The sequence below is a fragment of the Aquila chrysaetos genome, chromosome 3 (assembly GCF_900496995.4).
Source record: "Aquila chrysaetos chrysaetos chromosome 3, bAquChr1.4, whole genome shotgun sequence".
In the NCBI taxonomy this organism is placed as follows: Eukaryota; Metazoa; Chordata; class Aves; order Accipitriformes; family Accipitridae; genus Aquila; species Aquila chrysaetos.
In genome coordinates this window covers 9,544,595-9,572,352 of record NC_044006.1, presented here as the reverse complement: position 1 = coordinate 9,572,352, position 27,758 = coordinate 9,544,595, and the positions used below count along the sequence as shown (strand labels likewise).

General features: G+C 49.5%; 1 protein-coding gene across 8 annotated transcripts; it reads right to left on the bottom strand.

The window, feature by feature from the left end:
* On the bottom strand, nucleotides 1-27,388 carry LOC115339831 (opsin-5-like). 8 transcript variants are annotated; one of them, XM_041122162.1, is made up of 7 exons: nucleotides 16,075-27,388; nucleotides 8,893-9,093; nucleotides 6,947-7,034; nucleotides 5,133-5,295; nucleotides 4,393-4,520; nucleotides 2,134-2,462; nucleotides 1-1,330 (listed from the first exon to the last, which is right to left on the bottom strand). In XM_041122162.1, exons 2-7 carry the CDS (start codon nucleotides 8,893-8,895, stop codon nucleotides 776-778), a joined length of 1,266 nt encoding a protein of 421 aa, XP_040978096.1. In that variant the 5' UTR covers nucleotides 8,896-9,093; nucleotides 16,075-27,388; the 3' UTR covers nucleotides 1-775. The 8 variants fall into 8 exon arrangements, with proteins under 8 accessions (XP_040978096.1, XP_029866208.1, XP_029866207.1 ...); XM_030010348.2 differs by having other exon boundaries at nucleotides 8,893-9,027; XM_030010347.2 differs by lacking the exon at nucleotides 8,893-9,093 and having other exon boundaries at nucleotides 16,075-16,246; nucleotides 17,052-27,388.
* Between the last annotated feature and the right edge of the window lie 370 nt (nucleotides 27,389-27,758).

Sequence of the window (27,758 nt, the reverse complement as noted above, 5' to 3'; positions counted from 1 at the left end):
TGCAGATGGCGTGAGCTGCCCCCTCGTCCCAGCCGCCGGGAGACACGCTGCAGCCACAGCCCCAGCTCCAGGGTGGTGCTCGGCCACAGATTTGCCATTCCCTGCCTGGAGAGCACGACCTGGGACTGCTATTACTCACACCGGGATTATTTTAACCCCAAATCCTTACTCTAAAGACAAGCTCCCATTTTGATCTATAGGCGGTGGTGGGTTTGCACTCAAATCGAGGGAGTGGGGTAACCCAGCCTGCACAGAGAGTAGTCTCTTGAGAGGTATATAAAGATGCTTCATAATCCCAAGTGAGGTAGCTGAGCGGCATGGTCCCGCTTCCCAACAGGATAGGACATGGTCAGCGGGGGCTGTAGGAGCTGGCGCTGGAGGCAGGATGCCTCTCAGGGCCTCCTGATCCCCAGCCCTCCCTGCCAGGCACAGTTTCTTAAGACAACCAAGTTCCTACTTGGTCATCAGAGCACCAGGATGGAAAAACAAAGGCCAAGGGCCCAGAGAGCAAGCCACAGGAGAAACTGCACCCTGGACTTGCACCCTGGGCAGATTTCAGGCACTGGGGGTCTTTTTTTTTTTTTTTGCAAGTGCAAAGACTAGGCTCAGAGTTGCAAGAGCCAAACCAGAGAAGGAGGCAAGGTTGGTCTTAAATTTTCGTGTCACTTCATCTACAGAACATGCTGGGGACCCATCGGATACGGAGGTGAGAGAAATGCTGCGTTTGGGTTTGTCTTCCAGTGCGCTGATGGGACACAGCCGGGCATGGTTGTGCTCAGAGAAGGTCTTTCATGATATCTGACGGCAGGGCTTCCCCTGCCACATTTACAGCACCCAGGGCTGACCTTTTCCGTGTGACAAGCACCATCATCTGCACCGTCCTCTTCAGCCCCGGCTGGCAAGCAGCTCCATCAGCCAGGATAGCCAGGGGACCATGCTGGGGCGAGCTGCCAGGCACCTGGGGGAGTTTGTAGCACTTGGGGTAGTTACTGAAACACTCAAAAGTGTCGTTGCAGTTTCTGCAAGCCCCAGGGTGGCCACTGAAGCCCGGGGATGGGAAGGGCTGGAGCGCGGCAGTTGGGCACCCGCAGCAGAGGAGGGTGCGGATGGCCTGGAGGAGCATCATGTCCTTGGAGAGGAACTTCTGGAAGTTGGGCTTGAAGAGCAGGTACACCAGCGGGTTGTAGAGCGTCGAGGACTTGGCAAAGACGGCTGACAGCACAAAGGCCAGTGCCGGCACCTGGCTGGCGTCGCCAAGGACTGCCCACAGGGCGATGACGGCGTAAGGGGTCCAGGCAGCCAGAAACCCCAGGCACACGGCAATGCTCAGCTGGAAGAGAAGGAGATGGAGACGGCGGTACCGTGAGCCTCCTGCAGCACACGCGGGATGCTGACCCCCCCCCTAAAACTCAGCCATGTGCAACGGGACACTGAACAGTCGGTCACATCCCCAGGGAAAGGTGCTCAGCCTTCTGGACCTGTCACACTGGATCATCGGGGTGTCAGACATCAGGGTAGCAACTCAGCACATCCCAGCGTGGGCACATAAACCTGCACTCGCTTCAGGTGACTCACACCCCATCCCGCCTGGGAAACTCAGCAATTGCCTCAGCCCGCCACGGCAGATGGGTACGAAGCACCCAGCGCCCCGGCTGGGACCAGGCCAGCGTCGGACTCCAGCAGCCTTTTGGCAGCACTCAAAATCCCTCCAGCAATCTGCGTGCCAGCGTGCAGACTGACCGAGAGGCTCTGGAAACAGGCCATGCTCAGACCCCTCTCCTCTAAGCAGACACAAAGGTTTCCTTCAAGGCCAGGCTTGCAAGCTGTTTTCTTTTGTGTTTGGGTTTTTTTTAAAGGGTATCCACTTTTTTTTTTTTTTTGACATATCCTTGGTAAATTATAGTATTAGCTTGTAGTCTGGGGAGCAATGACTCATGCAAGCTCCTTTTAAGATCTTTTCCAATGTAATTTAACATGAAAACTCCTCCACCTGATGGCTTGAAACGAGGAGAAAAGTGTTATTACCCACACTGATACAAACACCTGGAGAATTCAACAGGAGCGGCAGACGCCCTGGCAGAAGGGGTCCTGCCACACTCACCTGCCCGCAGGGCACCCCGAGCCCTCCCCTACCTTCACGATGAGGCTGTGCACGCTGCGGGCTCTGCGCTGGGGGGACGTGTGCTGCCTGACGGCTCTCCGGGACACCCGCACCGTCCAGAGGATCAGCGAGTAGGAGACGAGGATGAGGAGGCAGGGGAGAAGGTAGCAGAAGATGAAGAGGGCGAGGATGTAGAGCGTGGCCTCCCTGCTCGAAGCTTTCCACGTGATGCAGCAAGCTGTCCCATAGGGCTCGGGGCCGTAGCTGCCCCACTCGGCCAAGGGGGCCGTGGCAAACATCAGGGCGTATGCCCAGACGCACAGCAGCAGCACTCCGGCGTGGCAGGGCGAGAACTTGTTGCCTGCAGCAGAGGGATCGGCGTGAGGATGGTTTCCCGTGGGCGAGGGGCAGAGGAGAGAGGGGCTGTGATCCCCGAGCTGCCCGCACGTCCAGGTACCGGGGACGAAGCCGGCCGCCCTGGGACACGGCTGGGGCCACCCGGGCAGGACAGGAGCTGCTGCACACAGCATGGCAGCACTGCAGCCACGGAGCGGGCAGAGCCGTGCTCACCCCCGGGGCCCTGGGACACACGGGCATCCTCCTGTCCCCTTGGGTGGGCGGCCAGAGCAAGGCGCCAAGAGAAATGTAAGGGTTTGCCCCGATCTAGGCAGCAAGTGGCGGGATCAGCAGTGCAGCCTGTCTTGGCTTAGGGAGGAATTGCTGGGAGATCATGTGGCTGCTGGTGGCTTGGCGGGGGACACAGCACCCGCGGCCCCACAGGGATACTGCTGCACCCGCGGCCCCACGGGTGGGAGGGAAGGGGGCTGCCTGGCTGCAGCAGCGTGAGCACAGGGCAGGGAGAGCTGGCTCCACGACTGCTCAAAGCCATCCCAGACACTGTCATTTGAAGGACCTTTTCCTCTCTGGCAGACTGAAGCACTGAGGAAGGTGTTTTTTTCCTTTTTGTCCAATCCCCCAACAAATCTAAAACTCCCTGATCTTCTAAGAGCTCAGCATAAAGTGCTAAATCTTCCACCATACATAGGAGTAACATTTTTCTTTGAAACTAAGCAATTAAAAGCACATTGAGATTAGCCATTTCCTCACAGAAAATGGGCCAGGGCGTCATGGGGAGATAAGCTCAACGTGCCAGGCTGCCAAGTGCTGGCTCATCTAGAGAGCAGAACCTGCACAGGGAAAAGCCACTGGTACCTGGGCTGCCTTCTAAGAGCCAACTTTTATCTTTATCTTTCCTTCCACCTTTTTACTGATCTCCTGAGTTGTTGTGCTGGCACATAACCAAGGTGACTCTGCTCCAGCATCGTCCTTGAGGCACCGTCAGCTGCTGGGGACAAAGCATGTTGGTGGTCGGCAGCAGCCGCAGGCTCGGGGCAGACAGGCACCGAGCCACGGGAGAGGGGGTGAGGATGCACCCTGGGGTGCTGGCCTGCAAATCAAACTAAGATCTTTGATTTCCCATTTGATTTCTATTTTTGGTCTTTAATCCAATGTATATTCTGAACATACATGCTAGATGGAGGGTTAGCAGCTGAGCTGAGGAAATTAAGAAGCAGCTTCAAATAGCAGGAGCTGTAAATGTGTAGGGGACATTCCTGGATCCCCCCACTTCTCTCAGGTGCTTTCTGCGCTGCATGCCCAAGCTTATAGCTGCATATAGCTGTAGAGCTGCACTCATGTTAGCTCTACAGAGGAAGTCCAGGTGAAAATAAAGCTACAGAAGTGAGCTATAACACTGCACACCCAGCCCTCCTGTATTAATTAATTCAGTCAATTAAATATATTTGGCCTATGGCTCTCCCACCAGGGACAAGGGAAAGCGGCTCTTCCTTGCACTGTCAGAGCTTGTGGCTTCCCAGATGCAGAGTCTGCTCTGGCCTAAGCTCAAGTCTGCGTATGGATGTTTGAAACCCTGTGACCTGCTGTGATACAGCAGCTGGGACTTTTCCGCAGAGGGAGGACAACCCCCTTGATACTTTTCGGGATGATGCTCCTGAGCCCTGGAGTGAAGCAGGGGGTGGCTGAGATGCAAGCACAGGGCATGGGCACAGGGTGCTGGGGCTCCATAGCCCCACACAGGTAGAGGGGGGTGAATACACAAGTAATAAAAGCCTTCAGAGTCTGCTGCACCAGTGTATTAACTGGGAATAGGTTGCCCTTGGGCAAAGCTTTCCTAGAAGAGGTGTATCTGACCCATAAGAGAAGGAAGAAAAAGACTTATGTTAATAGAGAGGGGTGTAAGTATAGATCAGATAACACATCCCAGCACCTACCATATGCTGGGTAACAGACCTTCAGGCAGCAAACCGTGCTGAGCACCGTCAGGCTGGTGAGGCTGCACAGCCCAAACAAGACCCCGCAGAAGGCGTAGAGGGTGCACACCGCCTGGTTGAACAGCCACCTGCAAGGGAAAGCCTGCAGGTAAACCCAGCCCTTCCCCTCTGCCCGGGGCGGCTGGCTGACAGCCCCTGCCATGCGGCTGGACAGGAATTGTCTCTGAAGTCCCTGCTCTGGAGGAAGGCTGGGTATTTCCCAGCCGCTCTCCTGGCGGTGGGGCCTCAGCTGCCGGTCCCACGCTGGAAGCAAAGCTGACCGTGCGTGGGGCGGCTGCAATGGGCTGCACGGATAGCAGCGCGTGATTGCCCAAGAAAACATGGGCATGATCTTGCCCCAGATTTGTTCTCTGAGCATCCCAGAGACAGGCACAGACAGAGCCACAGGTGCAGGAGCTGCTCTGATCCACGCCAGCGCACACCGCTGCAGTGCCCGTGCAATGTGAGTGCCACCTCGGAAACCCACCACCAAACCCCTTTTACAGCAAGTCTGTGTGATAAGCCGGAGGGACAGGGAACAGCAAAGCACCCTGCTGTGGGGTGGATGTCTGTGAAGTGCCACCAGACTGACTCCTTGAGGTCCCTCTGCACCCCCTGTCAGGGATCTCCCCATTTCAAGACAAGGTTTGCAAACTGCACCCGGGGCCATTGGCCAGCGCAGAGCCGCTTCCACAAAGTACCTGTGCGCAAAGAAGGATGAGGTGGCCAAGGGAAAGAGCGTCACCGTCATACTCAGGTCACTGATGGCCAGGTTGACGATGAAGAACTCGGCAGGCTTCAGCATTGACCTCTTCCGATAGGCCACCAGCAGGAGCAGCGAGTTCCCAGAGAGGGACACAATGCCTGTGGAGAAGGCAGAGGAACGGTGCTGTATGTAACAGAGCTGGGAAAGGAGCCAGGGTCATCTTGAGACGTTTGGAAGCCAACACCGGAGATGTCTGCAGAGGGTGGAAAGGGCTCCAGGCTTCCCTCCCCAGAGCGGGCTGAGCAGGGGAGCCCATGGGACCTGCAGGGCTCTGTGAGCACATCTGGAGATGCTGTACATTGAATTTGATCCCTTTCCCTTCCTGAGATCCTACAGAGGCATTTGGTAGGACGGCAGTGATGGGATGAGACTGCAATGGGCCCCGGGTGCAGGATCTGGCCAGAGTCACTTCTTCCAGCTGGAAGGAGCAAGGGGGGCACTTCCTTCCAGCTAGATAAATAACGGGAGCTTTGTGCGATTGCTCTTCTGATGTGAGGCCAAGGAGCTGCACCCCTTCGCCTTTTAATTTCTTCCTGGCAATGTCACTCCTGAGTCTGTGTTGTCCAATATCATGGTAACAAAATAAACAAGAAGAAAGGCATTATGAAGATCAAGGAAAATCCAGACTAAACAAACGAAGGCTCTTTGTTTGCTATTAGTGTATTTAAAACAACAGTGGTGATTAAAATTTTATAACGAGGGCTTTCTCTCTTTTTTTAATTACGTAAGCGTGCTTTCATTGAAAAGAGGTTTCGGTGTCCTCAGAAGGGTAATCTCTGCTGCTTTTGGGGCAGGTTGGGTAGGACAAGAATTTCTCCTTAATGGATTAGGCTGTAAATTAAATACTGTGGTAAGAACCAGCTTGCAAAGCCACTGAATGGCTAACACTAAAGCTCCCCTCAGGAACAGGATTCCCATGCAGGACTTGGCCAAATCCAGAGCTTTGGAGGCTTTGGAGTCACTGGAGGGTAGAGTAATGAGATGTTTGTCCTTCTTCCCAGCCTCATGAGGCGTTTTTCCCACAGAGCTAGTCTCACATCTGTACTAAGTACATTTTATTAGCTTTACTAACTCCTAGGAGCTGTAGGTGCCTGTAGGGCTGCTGGCAGTCCCAGTGGCGTGAGCATGCCTTGGATTCCCCATCCTCACAGGCAGGAAAAACTCTTCTGGCGTTTGGGAGACAACTTGCTCAGGGCTCAGATAACTGGAAGGCTTTTCTTTGCCCATTGTTCACTTCTGCCCACACCAACCGGGGCTAGGCCGCTTCAGAGCACATCCCAGCCCCTCAGTTTTGCCTGCTGGCTTTTCAGTGCCACTAACTCCAAATCACAGGACATTCACCAGCATCTTCTGCCGAAAGCAAGGACCAGCTGGAGGTCCAAATCACCTTCAATAGTCCTGAAGCTGGCAATGCTAACAGAGAGTCCCTACCTGTCTCACATCAGGTAGTTGCAGTAGGAGTTACAGCACGTTTCTCAAAGGTTGTTCTTCAACTTTCCAAATATTTAAAAACATAACTGGTACTTGCAGTTCCCCTGAGAGGGGAATGCAGTCACCAAGCTTTGGCCAGATCATCCTTTTGAGTAACATGGGGAGGGCTAATGTGGGAAGGGCCAGTTTGATTATTCTGCTAATGACTGAACGCTTCTGGAAGCATCAGTGACTGCAAAAGGCCTGAATGTCTCTTGAAGGCAGCCACCTGGGCTGCCCACAGCAGGGAGAGAGGTATAACAGGCTGCCTTTCCTTACCAAAGACTAAATAGAGTGTGCCAAAAATCAGGTCTTCTCTCTCCGATAAGGTGGAGATGAACACCAAGGCGTTGGACGCATTTCCCATCTGCAAAGCAAAATACAAATACAAGTGAGAGCGAATTTTGGCTAATGAAGGAGTGCTCAGTTTCCTCCATTCCTGGCGAGGACAGCTCTGCGACACGGTCCTGGCACGGTGCTACAACCAAGCCAGCAGCATGTACCTCACTGCGGGAGGTGGCTTCATTAAAGCTGCACGCAGCACTGACCTAACCAGCTGGGCAGGGGGCCGATAATAGGATCAGGCTGGTAATCTCACTTGATTACCATTTCTTCAATTACAGATTTTACTGATTAGCATTAGCCTTTGGATCTAAATTTTCTTTGCAAGTCTCGGCCATGTGCTGACTGCAGCAGGCACTGTGCGTTTGGACATGGGGACTGGCAGCTCAGAGCTGGAGGCTTTGTGTTTTGCAAAGTCCCCCACCCCCTCCAGGTTTGTCCCGTCCTTCGCGTGCCTCCACCAGTCCCTGTGTCCACATCAGCAGAGAGGCTTGGCTCAAACTCTCTTTGCGATGCAGCCAAGACCTGTTCATGTGCCATCGCGGTGGCATATTAATTGCCTCTACTGTGAGACATGCACTGTGTGTGCTGAGAAAGGCCCATGCAGACAAGGGGACTTGCAACAAGCTGTTCATCAAACCCCAGCCCAGGAGACCCCACAGCTGGGGACAGAAAGGAATTGTCACCGCAATCATCACTGCTCCTGCCTGGGACCCTCCTTCTTCTGCTGTAACTAAATCTGATCTGTGCTGCCAGTAGTGCAGGCAGTGAAGAACTTGAGGGTGAACACATGTATTAACAATAACAAAAAAAATAGTAGTAAAAAGTCATTCCCTTTCACAGGGTGTCTGACTCAATCATTGAGTTTTATCAGCCTAATTAGTTTCCCTGGTATTTCATGCAGCTGAGCCAAAGGTTCCCAAGTGCTTAGGAAGTTAATAGGGGGTAGTAGAGCAGAACAGCAGACGTGTTTCAGTATATTCACTCCCTTCACTGATAACAAATAAATGGAAAAAATATTTTGTTCAGGTGAAGAAAAAAAAAAAGAGAGAGGGGGCGAGAGAAAATAATGGTTTAATTATACGTTTCAATAGCTGTTAGCTTGCTTGCTGGGAGGCTTAATGCATGCAATATTCCTGCCTCCTTCCCCAAGGTCCCTACCTGCACGCTGTGGGAGAACTGAAAACAGTGCCCTGCCACGGAGCAGGGGCTGGGGAGGGGAAGGCAGCTGGGGCCAGCCTGGGCACGGTTTAACCCTCACAAGTGGCAACAGGCTGCTTGTTCCTGCCCCATAGCCTAGTCCTCATAGGGCCATGCTGCGAGCTGGAACAGGGAATAGATTTGGCCTTCTGGGGAGGAGGTGAATAACAATAATATCCCCAGCACAGATCCCTACGTGACCTCTAACTGCCGTGAGGCAGCTTGGGAGCTACCGCATGGACCAAGAGCCATGGGAGACGGAGCCTCTTTCCATGAGTTTTGCTGACATGAACTTCACAAACAGAGTGACTACCCTTGTTATCTGTACCCGGGTGAAAATGCGCACCTCACATCCAAGGCTGCATTCAGACAGATGGAGCTAATTACTTGAAGTACCGTGTAAATTAGCTTTGAGTGTAAATGGATTTTAAGACACTAACTGGTGTTAAACTGCCAAGAAATCCTGCCAGTAGTTTTTCATTCTCTGTGTTACTGGCCCATACAGATGAATATTGATTGACCATGGTTCCTCTGGCCTACTTCATGGCTTTCTTGGGTTAGGTGGGCACACAATCCATGGGATGTTTACAGCTCATATAGTCCCACTTGCTACATTTCAGTGAACTTATCTCAAGCATCTGATGTTAAGCAATCAAATATTTTTATGGTTGGTGCCTACATACCATGAATATGATGAAGTTGCCTCTGCAGACCAGGCAGGATGCTGGTTAATTTAGTTAATGGGAGCTGCAATGGTCATCCATGGTTCTCAATTCACTCTGTTGACCGTCTGGCCTCTCTGGATGGTTCCTGCTCCCCTTATGAACAGAGACGGTGGAAAGCAAAAGAACTGGTCTGTGCAAAACAGTCCCAACAAGTGTGTGCTGCACAGAAAGGGGTGTCATGCGCTGAAGACAGAAGGAGCAACAGCAAGCCAGGTTTTGGCTTGCTTGCTCTAGTAGACATGGCCAAAGCCCTTGTGCTGCTGGCATACTCCCACATCCTTGAGACATGTTTTGCCCAGGTTACTGGTTTGACAGCTTGATGCAAATGTGATTTTAAATTAAGCTCCATTTACATCATCCTGCTAAACTGACAGAGGCTCTCAGGAAGCTCAGCTAATGGCTGCTGAAGTGCAGCACACTTGCCTCCTTCCTCAACTCATTTATTGGCTTTTGGGAATGAGAAAGAGGTACCATACTGTTTTGAAATGCCCCATCCTCCTGCCCGGGTCTGGAAAGTCTGCTCTGTGGCACTGCATGGACATCGTGAAGGCAAACATGGACAGCCAGGAGGTGTACCCACTTCTGTTTGGGTTTCCTAGTACAAACTTCCACTTCGGAGAAATGACCACCACACATGGGAGTTTTTCAATCCTTTGTTGTGCAAAACAAGGCACATCTAACAACAGCGTGTGCTTTACCAATAAACTAAACCCCGGCTATTATCTGCCGGCTTGGAAGAGGCTCCTAGCCCTTAGGGTTTGATATTCAAGCACCTATGGGAAAAAGCGCCAAGCAGTGTGATTGCCCAGGCAGGCTGACAGGCACACAGCTAATTTGCTATTTGAACATATAAAATGTCCCCTGTCTTGTTAGCAGTACATACAAGTACAGTATGGCAACTTCTCATACATCATTACTTGTATTTATGTACATGCAGTTTTGATGTTCAGTCTTAAAAATTCAGTCTCTCTTAATAATTGCCTGGTAAAATATGTAAGGAAAATATTAACATTTGCATCCTAGAGGCTTCCTACTTTAACCAATATAGTATTGCTCTCAGAGCAGCAACCTGACTTGGAGGACTCCTTGCCAGCCCAGCACACACTTTGCAGGTGCACGCTCCCCTGACCTGCTTTTCCTTATGCTCTCCTGGCTGGTGGATGTTGATCTCAGTTCTGCTTTGGTACCAGGGTAGCCTTGGACCACTCGAGCACATTTGAATGTCCTCATTTGCATGATATAGTTCAGCTGCATCAATTTGCTTTTCTTAGCAAACATAATTCACAAGGTGCTTGCTTTAAACCCTTACTACCCTCTCCCTACTCATCTTCCCTGGTCACAGTGCGGAGGACCAAGTCCTGTCAGTGTGGCCCCACAGCAGCAGATGCTGCTCATGAGAAGTCACCATAACCTCCATCTGCTCGCTTGGGCTTTCTAGCTGCTCTGGGCAGAGTGCAAACTCCCTGGCCATCCCCATAGATGTCTACACAACATAATTACTAGGGCACGCAAGGTTGGAGTCTGAGCAGCAATGGGCCAAGATCCACCCTGAGCTCTGCTTAAGAGGGAAAAGGGGTTAGGCAGAAAATTATCCCAGCTAATATTAACTTGGGAAGCTGCACGCCAGTCCTCAGCCTGCACTGGATACCCAGGGAAGCAAGCCACTGTCTGATCTTTCTGCACTTGCACCACACTGAAAGCATCGCAGAGTAACTCAGTTTTCTCAGCTTGTCACCTGCTCACAGGCTTTCACCTACAGGTTTACGTCGAAGGTGACTGTCCCCTCTCTGTGTCCTCAGCACGACTGATGGCACCTGCAGCTCCGGGAAGCTCCTGCCTGCCTGCCCGGCCGAGGCACTGGGACGTGCCGGTGTCCAGCCGGGGTGGCCTTTCCCATTTGCTCCCTGGGAGCTTCGGGAATCGAATTGACAGGAATCCTGAGCAGAGCCCATGAATGCCAGACAGAGGGACCAGCACAGAGGTGACACCAGGCAGCTTTAAGCTGTCCCTCCTCACTTCGGTCTGTGCTGGCCCCATCTTTCAGCAGATATTAAAGCAATAGCAAAACTCTCGTTACCTGTTCTGGGAGCTGGGTAGCCCCAGGCCCTGTGACTTCGGTGTGCTCCCTCTGCAAGGGCAGCCTGCAGAAACCAGCCCAGCTGCTGCGCTCCTGCGAGGGTACGCCCCAGTGCAAGCCAGGATCTGGGCATCAAGTACACACGGCTTGATTGCAGAGAAACTACAAAATCATTTAGGAGGGAAGCACAGCAGCTCCAGGGGTGGGAGATGACCGCTTTCTCCCTTTACAAGATCAATCATTTCAATAAAAGGGTGTTTCGGGATACCTGCAATGTGAGCCCCTTGCAAGTATTCCAAGCGCTTTCACACCCAGGGTTCAAGCTGAATCTCTCCCTTTATTGACTGTCCAGTGGAGACTTAGGTTCTCCCTTGAGATTTTCACTGACAATCCTGACTTGCTGGACACAAGTGCTGGAAATCCCTAGCAGGAAAAAGGGAAACATTTCCCACCCTTTCTTCACCTGCCCTGTGCAAATCTTGTCCCTAGCCTCAAATCCTCGCCGTACTATGCTGTGACTCATAAAGAACAGCAAAATAAATGGGGCTCATGTTCAGGTTTTTGTTAAAATCTTGTGAGTCACTTTATCTTGGGAAAAAGCAGCAGTAGCAAATCTGGGCTTTAGTGGAAGACAGACAGCTGCAAGACAGACAACTAGGGGATCTAAGGCTTTAGCTGAAGGGAGCAGGCAGAACTGATGGGACATTGCAAAAAAGTTCTCTGATGAGATTTCTCCATCACAAGGAAGCAGAAAAGGTTGGAGCCCAACTTCTCCCTTTTTCAGGCCACCCTCTAAAAGGTTTGTGAGGAAATGGGCTTTCCTCCTCACCAGCACAGGCAGTAGCAGGCAGGGCAGGGTGAGAACATCACTCTGATGCATATTCATAATTGTCAGGGTGAAAAAGCTGCTTCAGAGTATTTAATTTCACAGCTAACGAAAATCCAATCTCAATGTGCTTTCTATGATGAATGTCCTTAGGAGCCCACCTCTCCCTTCCTTGTGTGCCAAAGCATTTTAATTGATGCTAAGGTTAAATTTATTAGAAAACCACCAAGTTATTAGACCCACAGTATGACACTGTGGATGTGGAAAAGGAAGGAGGGAAGAGGGTTTGCTACATATTCATCAGCTTCTAAGTTTCCCTTCAGAATTTCTTGAGAAAGTGACTCTTTCACCTTAACCACAAACATGTAAAAAATGGGGAGAGCTTCCACAGACACATTTTGGATGCATGCACTAAGATATGAGCCTGTGCCTTTGGGATAAATGCATGCACTGTCGGGCAGTTATAGCTCTGTCTGGGACACTGAGCAACAGCACTTGTCCATACAAGTGCCTTCAGCGTTGCTTATTGCTCTCACTATCCCTATACACAACAGACTGCAAGGGAGGGAGTTTCTGGTGATGAGAGCCCTGCGACGGTGCAAGCTGGGTGAGACCCAGACGAGGGGTCAGAGCGCTGGAGCGATGTCCCAGGCTGCAGAGTGGCATCCGGGAATGAGGCTGGGAGTCACTCACCCTGGAAGCAAAGTTGGTGCAGAGGAGAGTGAATCCAGCAGGAGATGAGGATGTTGAGGTGCTGGAGACTGGCAGCCCCCCCTTGTACAATGGGTGGGCAGGAAGACATATAGTGCCAGTGGTGAAAGGGGGCTGCTGGGTTCGTCTCCTCCACAGAGCACCTTGGATCCTAAATGCTTCAAAGCCCAGTGAAAATAATCTTCCTTACTCTCCTGTGCTTTTTGGAGGGTGGAGAGTGTCCATGTACGGGGAGGGGTGATTTATACCTCCCTGTACCAGACTGAGTGACTCCGGCCATGAGAATGACGTCCTTCATTAACTTAATTGGAAACAACCTTCATTTAGGGCTGAGCAAATCATTCCTGAAATTCTCATAATGCATAGCTCTCCCCTAGGCCACATTTCATTCTTCCTCAAGAGCCCTTGGAAGCAGACATGCTGAACACAGCACATGCACACCACCTCTCCGAGACGCTTTAGCAAAGCACACGTGTATTAAGAACATGGAGCCTGGGAAAAAGGAGGGACTGTGGTCACACAGCTGCACTGATGACGAGACAGGGCAAGGCCCAGCATAAACAGTCTGGAAGGAATTGTTCCTGCTCCTCAGCGTGCATGCACACACGCAGCAAAGGAAAGAGAGAACTGGCAAAGCTTGCAGGACTTTATTTCCTTCAGATCCCTGGCAGGTCTCCATCCTGCAATACATCAGGGGAGCTACAAGTGTCCTGTGAGATCAAGCTGGCATAAAGTAACAATAATCCAGGGGAGAGGCACTTCTATTTCTGACATATTACTTGGGATAGGCCTTATTTTTATGGTTGTGCTTGAGCTATTTGTAAAGCACAAGTCTCTCATTGTAATACAGAAAATTATAAAAAAGCATCTCTTGCTCTGATAGATACGCTGATGTCATTGACACATGGACAATAAATCAGTTTTATAGAAATATGGAGAGCTATCATTTTTGTCTCTGAAAGTAAATCATAAACTAGATCCTGTAAACTTATTGTACTTATGTGCAGTGTACAAGCAAGTGAAGCTAGGATCAGTACAAAAACTACCGCAAAAATCTCAGACTTTCCCCTGCTGCTTTCACTGGGGGCTTGTAAAGCCTTCCCCCCCAGATGAATTAGAAGGTGGTGCACTTGTCTGAGCTCCTCTGCGAGAGGGATGTTGGGACCTCTTCACACCTGGCCCCAAGAGGTGCTTACATGGTCTTTACCCTTGTGGAAACAAGACAGTGAGTAACCTGCTTCCCTGCCAATTCACAAACCTGTTCTGGTTCTGCTTGCCTGCTGGAAACCTGCGCAAAGGCCTTCCACTCTCGGAGCTGCTCCCTCAGGTGAGTGTGCGACAGAGGGGGAAGCTTGCACAACCCTCCCCCTCTGCTGTCATGTTTAGTGGAGAGTCACAAGCTGCAGAAGCATCAGTGCAGGTACTAAACACTTTCACACTCATTTCTGACAGAAACAGCTGCTGGAGTTTTCTTCCAACTCAAAAACATTTCAAAAACGTGACTATGCTCAATCAAGACTAAATCTGTAACTCCTCTGGGAGGGACTTCAGATGAGAATGTCTCATCAGGGGCTATCCAGCCAGCACAACGCAGCCCTTTGAAATCAAACTGCTTGGCCACGTAGTCTTTGGGCATACAAAGCTGCTGTTCAATTTGATTTAAGCTCCATTGCTCAGACTCTGTTCTGAGAAGAGACAGACTGTGAAAGCTCCTTTCCCCTCAATTTAATCAGACTTCAAAATGAGATGAAGTTTTCCAAGCAGCTGCTGCCACAGGTACATTACCAGGAAACCCTCGTATTCTGCATCCCAGACCCTATTCTTGTGTCCTCAGGAAGAATCAAACCTAAACCTATATCCCATGGCCACATCTGGCACCTGTGAGGACACTGGCATGGCTGGACTGGCCTGATCACATGCATTCTGTCTACCTGAAAAACCATACATTTTATTTTGTGTGATTGTTGGTTTTGCCCTTTTCCCCTCCAGACTTGGACAACTGCTTTTCTTCAGCCAACGTGCGACAAAGCCAGAGCCTTTCTCGGGCAGGAGGAGGAAACCTGATGAGCCTCAAAACTCCGCTGACCTCCAGTCTCTTTCAACAGTAAATAGCGTGAATCGATTTCTGAAATTCCTAGCACAGGGGAAGCTTAGACACTGCTGCCTGCCTAGCAAATAAAGCAAGCCTTAAAAAGTCCTAGAAGAGCAAAAGAGCAAAAGAGCATAGCTGAGTGACCGCTCACTACATGAAGGACAGACTGCAGTGCAAGGAAAGGCAGTCCTCAGTCCCCTACCCGAAATCGCTTTGGAGATTACAGAGTTTTTGTGTGCCAGGGCTGCTTTCCACCTCCCCGTTAGCCACCCAGGACTCTTGCAAACCCCTTAGAGAGGGGGTGCGACCCCACGCACACGCACACCCTAAAGCTCTCAGTGAGCTGTGTCACTCGCACACACGCACCAGTGCCCACGGCTGCCCAGGCGGGGAGCAGAGGTCGTAGCCAGGGCTGGCACTGCCGGTCCCCCACGCCCGCCCCGGGGCTGTGCTCCTTCACCCCCCCGGGGCAGCGTGTCTCCCGCAGCCCCGGGGACACAGCTAGAGGGGCTGGGCTCCCTGCCCTCCTGCACCTCGGGACACCCACGGGGACCGTGTCCTCCCCACTCCCAGGGTCGGGGACGCTCGGGGGCACCGCGTCCCTCCCGGGGATGCCCGGGGCGGCCCCTTCCCCGCGGCCGGACCCCCCCCCTTACCTTTTCCGGAGAAGCCCCCCCGGCGCAGCCCGCTCCGCTCTCCGTCGCCAGAAACTTGCCGGGGCTCCCGCGGCAGCTCCGCGGGACGGCGGCGGGGAGCGCAGGTTCCGCGCCCGCGGGAGCGCGGCGGCTGCCACCGCGGCTCAGCACCGGCGGCCGCGGACAGCTCCGCTCCCGCCGCGCCCTGCCCGCGCCGGGCTCTGCCTGCACCGGGCTCTGCCCTGCCCTGCCTGCCTGCACCGGGCTCTGCCTGCACCGGGCTCTGCCCTGCCTGAACCGGGCTCTGCCCTGCCCTGCCTGCCTGCACCGGGCTCTGCCCTGCCTGAACCGGGCTCTGCCCGCGCCGGGCTCTGCCTGCACCGGGCTCTGCCCTGCCTGAACCGGGCTCTGCCCGCGCCGGGCTCTGCCTGCACCGGGCTCTGCCCTGCCCTCGGCGCTGGGCACGGCCCCCGGGCTGGGGAGGCCGGGGGACGCCGTCCCCACAGCCCGGGCAGCTCCTGTGCTGCAGGGCTGGCACGGCCAGCTCAGCCCGGGGCACCCGCCTTCCCCTGCAATCTGCTCCCCACCAGGCACTCAGCCCAGGCACCCTCCTCCCCAGCCGCACATCCCCACCAAGGGGCCTCGGAGCCACTGTTTTTGTAGCGAGAGAAACTGAGGCACGGAGAGCGTAGTTTAAAGCAGCACCCCGTGGCCTCAGCATCCCCAGGCTCACTTTTCCCTCCCCTTGGCCACCTCCTCTTATCCCCCCGCAGGGGAGGCAGGCTGGTGATTCACTCACCTCTCCCTGAAGATCTGGCGGGCCACCCGGCATGACCCCATGCTGCGCCGTGAGGTGCTCCAAGGACATGTTCCAGAGTGACAGAGGAGACGAGGAGGTGGGGATCGCTGTGCTGAGGCTGTTGCCAATCAGAGCTGGGTTTTGTTTCCCACCCAAATCGCTTGACCTGCCTCTGCTTGGCAAAACACGAGTCATGACCATCACTTACCCATGCATTTTGTTAATTCTCTCCACACCAAGAGCTTTCCCTTGGTTGCCAGTTAGAATTGGGAACAGTATCAAAAATCCTAGTGCTCATTTTTAGAGCTCCAAATATTGTCAGGACTGCTGGTCAGCTTGCATTCGGGTGCTTAAATTTCCTTCAGAAAGGAACCCTGAAGCTGGAGAAATGGACGGCAATAGCACAGCAATAGCCTTATGTACTCTACGTGCTTTGGAAAGAGCCTTCATGAGAAACTCTTATGGACTAAACAGCTATGTAAATAGATACATACTGAGGTTATTATAAACTGAAAGTTAGTTGTTGTTTGTGTTCCAGAAACACAAAGGCTTCAGCCAAGTTTGAGGCCCCGTTGTGCAGTCCCCTCCACGTGGCCAGAGTTAACCCAAAGAGCCTGACATCCATGAGGCAACATGCCCCATTTTCTCCCTTTCACCTGGGATGGACCCAAGACATGACATTCAGTGACACGCCAAGGGACACAGAGAGTCCTCAGCAGAGTCACAAGCACAAATAGGAGCAGCAGCACTTTCCACTCCACACCGTGCTACACAGAGGGACTGCAAATAGTTACTAAACTGTGGCCACGTTTGCACAACTGCATTATTTTTGTAGCAGTTTCCTTGGGAAACAGACTTCCATCTCAGTCTGTCTTTCCACAGCAACGCTGCTCCTCCCCAGTAGCACTTCATTCATCAGCCATTCTCACCCAGATTTGGAAGAGGGATTGAAGTCTTTGAGATAATTTAGTTCCCACCTGGTTTGTGCAGTAGGGAAAGATCCCAGGAGCTGGCTGAGAAGGTGAGAAAGCTCAGCAGAGATGCCATGGGGCAGGCAGCTGATTAAGCAGCACCCACAGACACCTACTTGCTGCCTTCCTTCTTGTCTGCAGGAGATTTCTCGAGAGAGATGGAGGAGACGGGGTTATGGAGGTGATGAGACAGAAAGCCAAACCTGCAGGAAACTAGACTTCATAAGGTCAGCTGTTCATGGAACAGCTTTTTTTCTTAAAGCCTAAGCACACAGTGAGCCCTGCTTAAACCCAGACCTACTGCACTCTTTCAACATTGCTTTTTTTATGGCAATGGTCGAGGCACAGAGCAAGTCTTTAAAGGAGCACTTTTGATCTGGGATTTAACCAACAGGTTGATTTCTAGAAATCAAAATTGACCTGAAGCGTAATTCCTTGCTGTGAATCCTAGGGAATCTGGTATAGCCTTTGTTATCTCAAGCATCTAATTTTGTTTTCTAAGCTCTCCCTTCTTCTTCCTCCCTCTCCCCCCCACAACAGAAAGAAAGAATATTTGAGCTATAAGTCCCCCAAAGGAACAAGAGCCCAATTGACAGAAAATGACCACAGGATGCTGGCAGCATTACAAAGACAACAGAAGAGGTATGTCAAACCTACACAATGTCACCTGTCCCAGAAGTAATATTTCTGGCTGCCAGCCAGGAGACTCTAAAGTGGAAAAGACTTGCCAAGCAGGTTACAGCCTGTGATTAGGCAGGCAACTCAGAGAACCCTGTTCCCCTTTCAACACCAACATTAATCACAGCTTTGGGACTGTAATTCTGTTTCATTTTTCTCTGTCTCTCCCTCTCTGCCCCGTGGGCCACAGGCAAAGGCTAACCAGAAGTTTTTGATTCCTCTTTGGCCACCTCCTGAAGAGACCTACTCGAGTTCAATCCCAAGACTGTAAGTCCTTAGTTTTGCTCCCAATCCATTGGAGCCCATTTGCACCAGCTGAGGTGGCTTTGTACAGCAGATCTGGTTGGTCTAAGGTCTTGGTTCCAGCTATGCCTCCAAAAGACACCAGGGTTTAACTCTCCAAATGCCTGTTTAATCCTGTTCTCCTGTCAAGAACAGCTTCCCTGGTGGAAGATACTTTCTCCAGATGCTTTCGTAAGTCTGTACTAATCAAATCAAAAAAGCTTTTTCATGTAATTAAACATTTAGGTTTTTAAGCATACAAATGCAGAATTTGCAGCATAATTGCAGAAAACTGAGGGGAATGGCAGTGAGCGCAGGGATGGGGGAAATCCCCTGCTCACTGGTGAGCCAGGAGGACACTGCAGCAGCTGGTATGAACCTCCCCTTTAACAACGCCAGCCACCAGACCTAGGAGCAAGCATTCCAGATTCCACCTTTGAAATGAAGCTTATGGGCTCTTTTTCTTACAAAGAACTTGAAAGTGAAAACAAAAAACTGAAAATTACTGTGGCTCTTCAAAATGGGTATCTGGGTTCTCCTTTAGCCAAGGGAAGCTGGTGGGGAAGAAAATGCACATCCACACACGTGTGCACATGCTACATCTTCCTGTCCAGAGGAAACCAGTAAGTCGTGTTATAGCCAAAGAACAACACGGCTCACCTCCTAAAGCTTTCAACCAGCTCTCCACACAGTGGCAAAAATCTACAAAAGTTGCCTTGTTTTGCAGCTGCACCAATGAAACATTATATTCGCTGCTGCTTGCTCAGGCTTTCAGCCTTTCAGGGCAGGTTGCTGCTTCCTCAGCACGCTGCTCTCCCGCCGTGGGGCCAGCTCTCCCGCTCCCCAGCTGGCCCAGCGAGGATGCGAGTATCACTTTTGCATCAGGTGAAGAAGGGACAGTGCAGCCCAGCTGCTACCCATCAGAGGTGCTTTGCAGCGCTGTGCCCTTGCCCAGCCTCAGCTCAGCATTTCTGCAGTCCAGATGGTGGGAAGTAACCTGAAACTCATATCCCTCTGCCTTTTAGAAACTACCAGCTCGCCACCAGATACGGGACCCTTTCCTGAGAGCACCCCATTAAAATGCTGGCAGCGCAACTCTGATAGTGTTGGAGATAAGGAGATGAGACTTTGAGAACCACTGCTCTGGCTGCTTTTGGACTTCCTTCCCTGTGGTTCTGCCCCTGTGCTGGAAGACACTGACTGCAAGAATTTGTAAGCATACCAGTGCGTTCAGTCATTTAAACTACATAATTGTGCACCCAATTTGTATGTGCAAATACTACAACCTTTTCCACGCAAACTGGGCATTTTGACACACAAGCATTCATTATGGAGATGTATGTTTACAGTTAATTTACTTGTGTAATAACTGTACATGGAAAATAGACACACAGCCGTGCCTCTCTTCTGCATATCAACCTTGATGCCGAATACCGCCCCAGCGGCAACCTCTGGCTGGGAATTCTCATCCTTACTGCAGTATGTGCTTTGCGAGAGTGAGCAGGGAAAGCTGCTTTTAAGAGGCCAAGGACAAGAGGATACATGGCTGTGGGCAGTGCTGCCAATATTGTCAGGTGCTCAGTTCTCTGTATGTTTCTTCCATCTCTGACCATTTTTCTGCATTGATGGTGAAATGAAAAAGCATTCCTTGGGGTACCAAAGGGACATGGCAGAGCATCTGTTTTCTGAGACAAAGGAGGAAGGATGCTGCTGCCCAGCAAAAGATAGCAAGCCAGCTCATCAGATCTGTAAGGAATTAATTTCAGTAAAGACAAGACAAACAAACATCAACTGGGGATAGGGAATATCCTGGGAAAACAGTGGAAGTTCCCCAGTACTGGGAGACTAAAATGATTCAAAGGGGGAAAAAAAGAAGACAGAAGCAGATTGGTGTGGTGGAGAGTTAATTCCCATGCTTGCTCTGCTGTGGAACAGGTGTCTGAGAGACCATCCAGCTACAGCATCATTGGAAGAAAATTCCAGCGTAATATATAAGATATTCTAATTGCTACATCTAATTATGAGGAAGAGTAAATCAGCATGAAAATATTATCTGTCAAACAGAGTATAAACACGAAATTGACAATCAAACTGAGAGCTGTCATCCATCTTCAGAGGTTGCTGCTGTGTATAAAAAGACACTGCTTGTATTCGTGAAGTAGAAGAGTGCTTCTGGAGTTATTGTAAAGTCCTGTTAATCCGATAAGTCTTTAAATATTTACATAAACTTGATCCAAAAATGAAAACTTTGTCAAGTATATTTTCTCAAACTGAAGACCAGTAGGAGCCTGCATTATCAAACTGGATTTTGCAAAGGCAGTCGGAGAGATATTTATAACAGTGTTTTGTGAAACATCTGGTACTAATCTAACTAAAGAATTTTTAATTAGCCGTTAATTTCCTCAATAACACAAAAGTCTAGACCACCTGCCATGACCACAGACAGGTCTAACTAAACCAGGGACCCTAAGAAGGCAGCACGATCTGTGCACCCTGCCCTTAAAGCTCAAATTTTTATACCCTTATTCATATCTTGCTCTTCCTCCATCAAAAGCCATGTAAACAAAGTAAAATGGAGTCACTGTCATGCAGGGATGATGCCTTCAACCAGACCCGAGTTACATGCCCACCAAGTGCCCCTAGGGCCTCACCCTTACCATTTTCAGTGAGCAACTCGTAGCAATTCCCAACCTCAGCCTGGAATTCAGCCCAGGCTCAGGAGGCCCCAGCCGGCTCCTTGGGTCGATGCTGACGGCGAGCATGAACATCTGCTGTACAGCGGCCAAACCAGCCTGCGTCCCACGGCAAGGTGGTTGTGTTGGCACTAGCGACAGGTTTGAGAGTGAGCTGTAGACAGCCAGGCTCCTTTACGGGCTGTACTTCTCAGAGAGTGAATGAATCAAGCAGCCCCTCCAATCTGTGATGGTTGCTTTAATGACCAAGGCTGAGATTTTGGCTTCTGCCTTTTGAACAGAAAGCTCTGTGGATGTGCTACACGCATTCACAAGCTGCTTCAGCTATATAAAAATGCTATTAGGCTTTTCCTTGTTACTGATCCATAGCCAAGGCAGCAAGTGCCAGTTTTATCGCACAGACCTCCTACCTTCCCAAACTGTTATTGGTCCTTTTGATGTATCTATCTATTTTGTTTTTAAGAAATGAAGGGCTGATGGAGTTCAGATTTCCATTTAGGATTTTTACAGCACTACAGCTGGGAGGTCATTTGTGAATTTATTGGATTTTATTGCTTTGGTGGTACAACTGTTTTATTTTAAAATTAAATTAAGTTATCCAGTATCCTCTGTGAGCACTTCCATCATTGATAAAAGCACTGACAGACTCAGAGCCAGGACGGACTCTACATCATTGCAGTCAATCATGAGACTGAGACTATCCTGAAATCCATGGAATTCCAGGGTCTGAGGAATTTTGTAAGTGACCTGTTCCTGATTGGTAATGGCATTTAATTCCTCCCTAATGATCTCCTTGGCTCGAGTTGGGTCTTGAATCACAATTTTCTGCCCTCAGTCTTAAGCAGTGGTGTTTCTCTTCCTTTTTATGAAAACAGACATGGTTACACCCATTTTAAAGGTCTCTGGCAATAGCAGTACTGAATACAGTATCAACACAGATAATTATTCAGGCAAAATGTCCATGAAACCTGTATTGTTGGCAGATAATGTTGCTTACAAATAGCTACTCCTGCTTACATGAGGGACCTTTACAGGCAATGAAAGGTGCAGCCTACACCTTGAACTTAAGCCCATACAACAATTCTAATCACACATTTCAGTTTTAAAAAGGGACAGGCATTTCCACGAGAAAACTGTAAGGACACAACACTTATTTAATTGTAATACTTACTAACATCCAGGAATGTCAGAAAGTCAGGTATTGAGCAGCACATGAAAATATCATTCCCATTCAGCATAAAATTCTTGAGTTTGAACATTAACATCATTTTAACACACTGAACATTGATGTCAGGAGTAGATAAATGTGCATATATATCACTTGCACATACCATGGCAGCAGTGGCACTTCTAAATGTCCAGTGAAACACTTCATTTCTGTTCCAATGACTTCCAGGAACAAAGTCTTACAGAAACCTCTCAAATGAGAAGACACTTAGCGCAAAGCCAAGAAAGAAGAAATTCTACCACACTTGAACCATTTCTTTGCAAAGTCGGGTGTTTCAGCTAGAAGAAGGTTTATAACGAAACACGAGGCTCGGACTGGAGGGGCTGACATACAGGAGTATGCTGCTTCCTGCAGCCTCTGCTGCAGTGACATTCATGTCCAGCAGAGAAACAGAGCAGTCATGGATGGGATTGCCTTAAATCACTACAACTAGATTTTCCAGAGCTTTCAATTGATGCCCTTGGTAACTCAGACTAGCCCCTGGCTGGCACACAGAGATGTTAACTGGACCATGCCCAGTGACCCTGTACTGGCAGCAATAGATTTGCTTCCAGCATTAGGACTCTCAGTTTCCTTGGTCACCTCTGGTTGCCTCAGTTTCCCTCTCGGAAGAAAGCAGATTGCAGGGATGTTGTGAGGCATAAATTAAATTTGCAAAACATGTTGACATCACTAGCTAGAGATCTGTTCTGAATGTCTAATTTTTATTTATCATAGCCTAAACAGAAAATCAGTCAGCAACACACAAATTAAAATTGAACCATTAGAGGAGCCTGCAAGAGAAGCGATGTTTAGCTTTTTCATTAAGTAGCGGTGACAGATACAGATTGGGAACATGTTCCATAGCATGAACATGAAGCCCAGCTGCAGCCTGAGGCACAGCAAAGCCTGGAAGAACCACAGTCGTCTGTATGCAAATGACAGAGTTGTCCTCAGAAACATGAATCAATGACAGTACATGTGTGCAGAGATTTGGAAGCGCATTGCTCAATCTCCTACAAAGAGGATGGGAATATTTTTCTCTCTTGTACACCTAGTTTGTTCCTGCCGAATAAAGTGGCACGTACTTCAAATTGCTCTCATCAATAATCAAGCTGGGAGAGGCAAAAATAAAATGACAGGGAGCAGGGATCCAGGGCTCAAGTGGCAAAACAGCTCTAAGGATATTGTGCTCAAAAACCATGATCTCAAAACTATTCATGAGAGAGAGAGGCTTGAATAATTACTCCTGTTGGTTGGGGAAGATGGAGACTCTGGGGGTGGCCTTGCCCTTCATGGTGTTTCAGACATGAGTCCTTTCCATCATCTCCCAAGCAGGTGAGCAGCAGGGTAATGGGATGGAGAGGAGGAATTAAAGCTGTTATGCCCCACAGTCGTTCACCGGTGAAGAGGGAGGCTCAGGGAGACAGCACAAGGAGGCAAAGCAAACATGTGCAGGAGCAGGCAACCCAGGCAGGCCACTACAGCACGTCAGCAGGAGATGGAAATTAAAACTCCTGTGCGAAAGGGCACACAGCCACAAATCTGAGAATGACTAGAAATAGCACAGCCCCATGAAAGGGTCTCACCACCAGGACAGGGGTGGTCACGAGGAATACGAGTCAGCCAGCTGTGCTGCGATGCCCAAGCCAAATGCTGCTGCGTTCTGCATTGTCAGGGAGGTGAAAGGAGCCTCATCCTTCACTCAAATGAAAAATTAGTCCATGGATGTATTCATGGGACAAGGGAGTGCAGAGACAATTGGGAGGAAACTATCTCAATACTCGCCTGCCTGGATTAATGACTCAGAAAACTGTCCAAACAGCTGTGTCCGATACCGAGGATATCTGCAGGCAGCAAAAGGCTCAATACCAGATGCAAACACTATCTCCACTGTGCAGCCCAGTGCCAGCGGCTGGAGGAAGGGGAGTTCCCTAAGAAACAGCTCTATTTTGAGTATGAGGGGCAGCAACCAAACAGCCACGGGTGGGGTAGAAAGGTCTCGATGTGCAGATGGGCACACTTACCCACTTTGCCAGTCACGTATAGAGCACAACACTGTGCAGCATCAAAACCAAAGGGTGAATCTTGCATGACATCCTTGCTAGGGATTCACTTCTGCCCTTGTTTGGTGTTCTCCATACACTGCCATCAGCACAACTGCAGCTCAAATCATTTTGAGCTAATGGAGAAGCTTCAGGTGGGAGCTGAAGGAAACAGTAACCCTTAGGAGGACTTGCTCCCCTGTCAGCATTTTGTATGAGCAAAAAAGGCCATGTGAGACTAAACAAGCCACTCTAAACAATTATTTACCTAGTCACACACTGTTCCTGTGGTGCAACCAAAGCAAATGCCTGTACTGATCAAACACAAAGAAAACATGGCTGGCAGCAGGCTAATGACCTACCCACTGCGAGACAGCCAGCTTAGACCTCTGAAAGTTCCATCTCCTAGATGCCTCTTGCAGTCTCTAGACAAATTGCATCCTTAAAAGACCCTGTCTCAAAGGACAGTAAAAAGTTGTTTATTTTTCAAGGCACAGAAGTCCACAGAGATCAGATGGTGGGCAACACTGGCCACCAGCCAAAGCCAAATTCCCAGCCAAAGTCAAGGTGGAGCCTTCATTTCTGAAGCTATACAAGCACAGAAAACATTGTCTTGACATTGATTTCCCTCATAATTCTCAGAGTTAAAGTTTGCATTCCATCGGGTTCCCACTAACATTTATCACCTCCAGAGAAGTATTGGAAAAGCCCTTTTTCTAGCATTCCTCGGCCTGTGTTGGGAACTCATTTCCCAAACAAGGACATTTCTCCCAGCGGCCCTCTTCCAGCCTTTGTATTGTCCTGCCCATTGCATGGCAAGCTACAGACCTTGCTACACACATCTGCAGAAACAGCTCCAAGCTCTGCTACTGAACTGTTCTGTAACTTCAGGCAAGTGACTGAAACTCTGCCTTATTACCTCCATCATGCAACACTGACAATGCAGCTTTTGCAGCTCTTGGGGTGATATGAAGCTTTGGTGGCCACAAGTGAGATGAAGAGTTAGTTAGGTCAGTACAAACCCTCACTCGTGCTTCCTTACATTAGAGATAAAACCTTTCATTGACAGAGCTGGAATTTAATTCCTTGTGAAAACCCTACTATTAAACCCATTTACTGGTAAGCACTCAACAACACTGACATGACTTGCCTGCAGCCCATGACTGGCCTGGGAATACGAAACCCCAAAACTACCAGCACAGTGATGTTTTAGTCAGGTGTGCCACAGGAAATTTTAAAGTAATATCTGCAGCTGCCAGGCAAAATTCATTTGGGACAATCAACAAAAAGATTCTGAAAGAAATTTATAGTCTTCAGTAAGTGACAGACCAATATGTCACAGAATTATCAAGTATATTATAAGGAAAGGTCTATAAAAATAAGCAGTGTTGAGTTAAGAGGATCATTTGTGAAGGAATACAGCCCATGAAGGACAACTTGGGGATTATTCAGCTAAAACCAGGGATCTACAAGTAGATTAATTTTAAATACAATGGAAAACACAGAACTGATCCACTAAAAAAGCATGGAACTGAAGAGAGAGCTTTGGATTCTGCTCAAGTGGCTGTTTTATGCCCCTTACAGAAAGCCTCAAAGGGACTAAACACAGCAGATACAAAGTCAGTCACTTCCCAGCTCCCTGCATGAGCAGGGCATCTTAGTGAAGCATTATCATCCCCACTTGGCAGAAAATTTGTGAAGACCAGTTGAGAGGTCTCCAAGCCAGCCAGCTGCAGCTAAAGTGTTGCATACTACCATTCTTGGCTTCCACTCAGACCACAAGAGCATTTAATTTTAGAGAGCAAACAGAGAGCAGAGAATAAAAGCGCTATTTTCAGTTGCACTCCTAAAGCAGACAGTGTCCTAGGCTTTAGAAAAGCCAGAGCTACAACATAATCAATGAGGTCAAAGATATTTCCCTAAAAGCATGCTCCTAACATTTGACCTCCATAACAGCAGATTGAAAGGTAAGTTCTCTTTCAAGATAGGCTTGGTGAGACTCATAAAGACAAAAAAGATCATCATAAATAGGCACAGAAGAAAATTCTGAAGCAAAATTGCCTGAACGTAGAGCGAGGTTCTCTGTAAAGCCTCTCTCGGTACCCCACAATTATTTGGCTAGAGCAGGGATATACCAAAACAGTCACAGTACACCATACTAATGAAATTAATCTGGAAAGCATTATTTCCAGTTCCACTGCTCTCCCTTTTGGCAAATCATGTCATCTCGCTGGGCCTGTTTCCCCACCTGTGAACAGCATTAACAGTATTTATTTTGCACACAGTGTGGTGTGAGATTCTGCATATTAGCTGTCTGTGCATGGCTCCGAAATCTGCGTGCAATGAGTTTTTCAGCATGCCAGTCACATTTGCTCCTTTGGTATCTCCCAGGCACATTTTGTACCTACTAATCCTACCCATCAGTCTGTTATGCCTCGCTGTGCCAAGTGTCTTACAGATGTCTGTGTCCATCGCTTCCTGTGTGCGACTGCTCACTGCATCATCACCTTAAAAGCAGGGGCGGGGAGAAACCCCACTACATTTGTCTGACAAGAGTTAGCCACACTGGCTGATTTTTATCGACTCATATTTCTCCCACTGCTTTGTGTTCTCATCTCATTTTATTGTCATTAGTTTCTTACCTAGCCTGAGATCAGACTCACTGGCCTATAATTTCCTGAGTACGCCTGTGCTGAAGAGGCAGCTCAGCATCATTGCAAGTGGGTTAGGGATGGATTTGAAGGGTAACATTTTGTGAGAAACAACGCTAGGTGATAGCATTCATTTAAGACAGATCTATGCTACAAGCTACACATGCTGTTGCTCAACTTCCTACCATCTGTACACCAAACTTTCAGCTTTATGTTAAATAGACATTAATCCCATGCTTGTATACTTAGATGGAGGCATGAGATAACACATATGTTGCTCTTGAGATGCACTTCACCCCCACCTCACAATTTGTGCTTGTGTCTGTAATGGAAATATATATTAAAATATATGTTTCTGTTCTTGTATTTGGCTTTTCAATGCCACCCACAATTCCCAATGCCTGCATATTCCGGCTTCTCACATCCCACTTGTCCGCTGTGCTTTGAATGCTGCCTGCTACTTAAAAGTCCAGCTGGCCAGAGTTTAACCCTTAACTTTCAAGATCGTCTCCCAGGCTCTCCCTAAATCAGCCCCTTTCAGCTCCACAGCCCCAGACAGGATACTGCAAAGCATCCCTGGGAGCACTCTGGGGGCTGGATCCCACCCCCCGTCAGCACCGCCAGGAGGAAACAGCCCGCACAGTAACCAGGGTCCTCCTCTGCCACCTTCCCCTGCTGTGAAGAGCTCATCTCACCCCTTGCCATAGTTTCTCAGCAGTCAAACTTTAGTGAAGAGACCGAAGCAGAGGGGAACGGGGCAAACATCTGTGAAGCAACAAGCTGAAGGTCCTGGAGCAGGCTCTAATGCTGCGAGTCAAGGGTTAGCACATGCCTCGGGGTTACTTTCCTAGGATCAGACAAAAGCCTGGAAAGCAAAGGGCATAAAACCCAAACATAAGTAGGTAGCACTCAGACCAGCTAAGACCCATCTGCAGAGACTGTAGTTATCCCAGTCACAACAGGGGATACCTGATCGTCGCCTTTAAAGATCAGTACAGAGAAAACTCTTCCAGCTCATGGCTATTTCATAGCAATGATAAGGGCTGAGCTGTGGGGATGGTGCAAAGGGTCTATGTGTTTCATGAAGTTATCTCAAAGGGAACAGACGTGCTGAGATCAAAGAGCACCTACTAGCTCAGCCATTCCTTGTGTCCTTC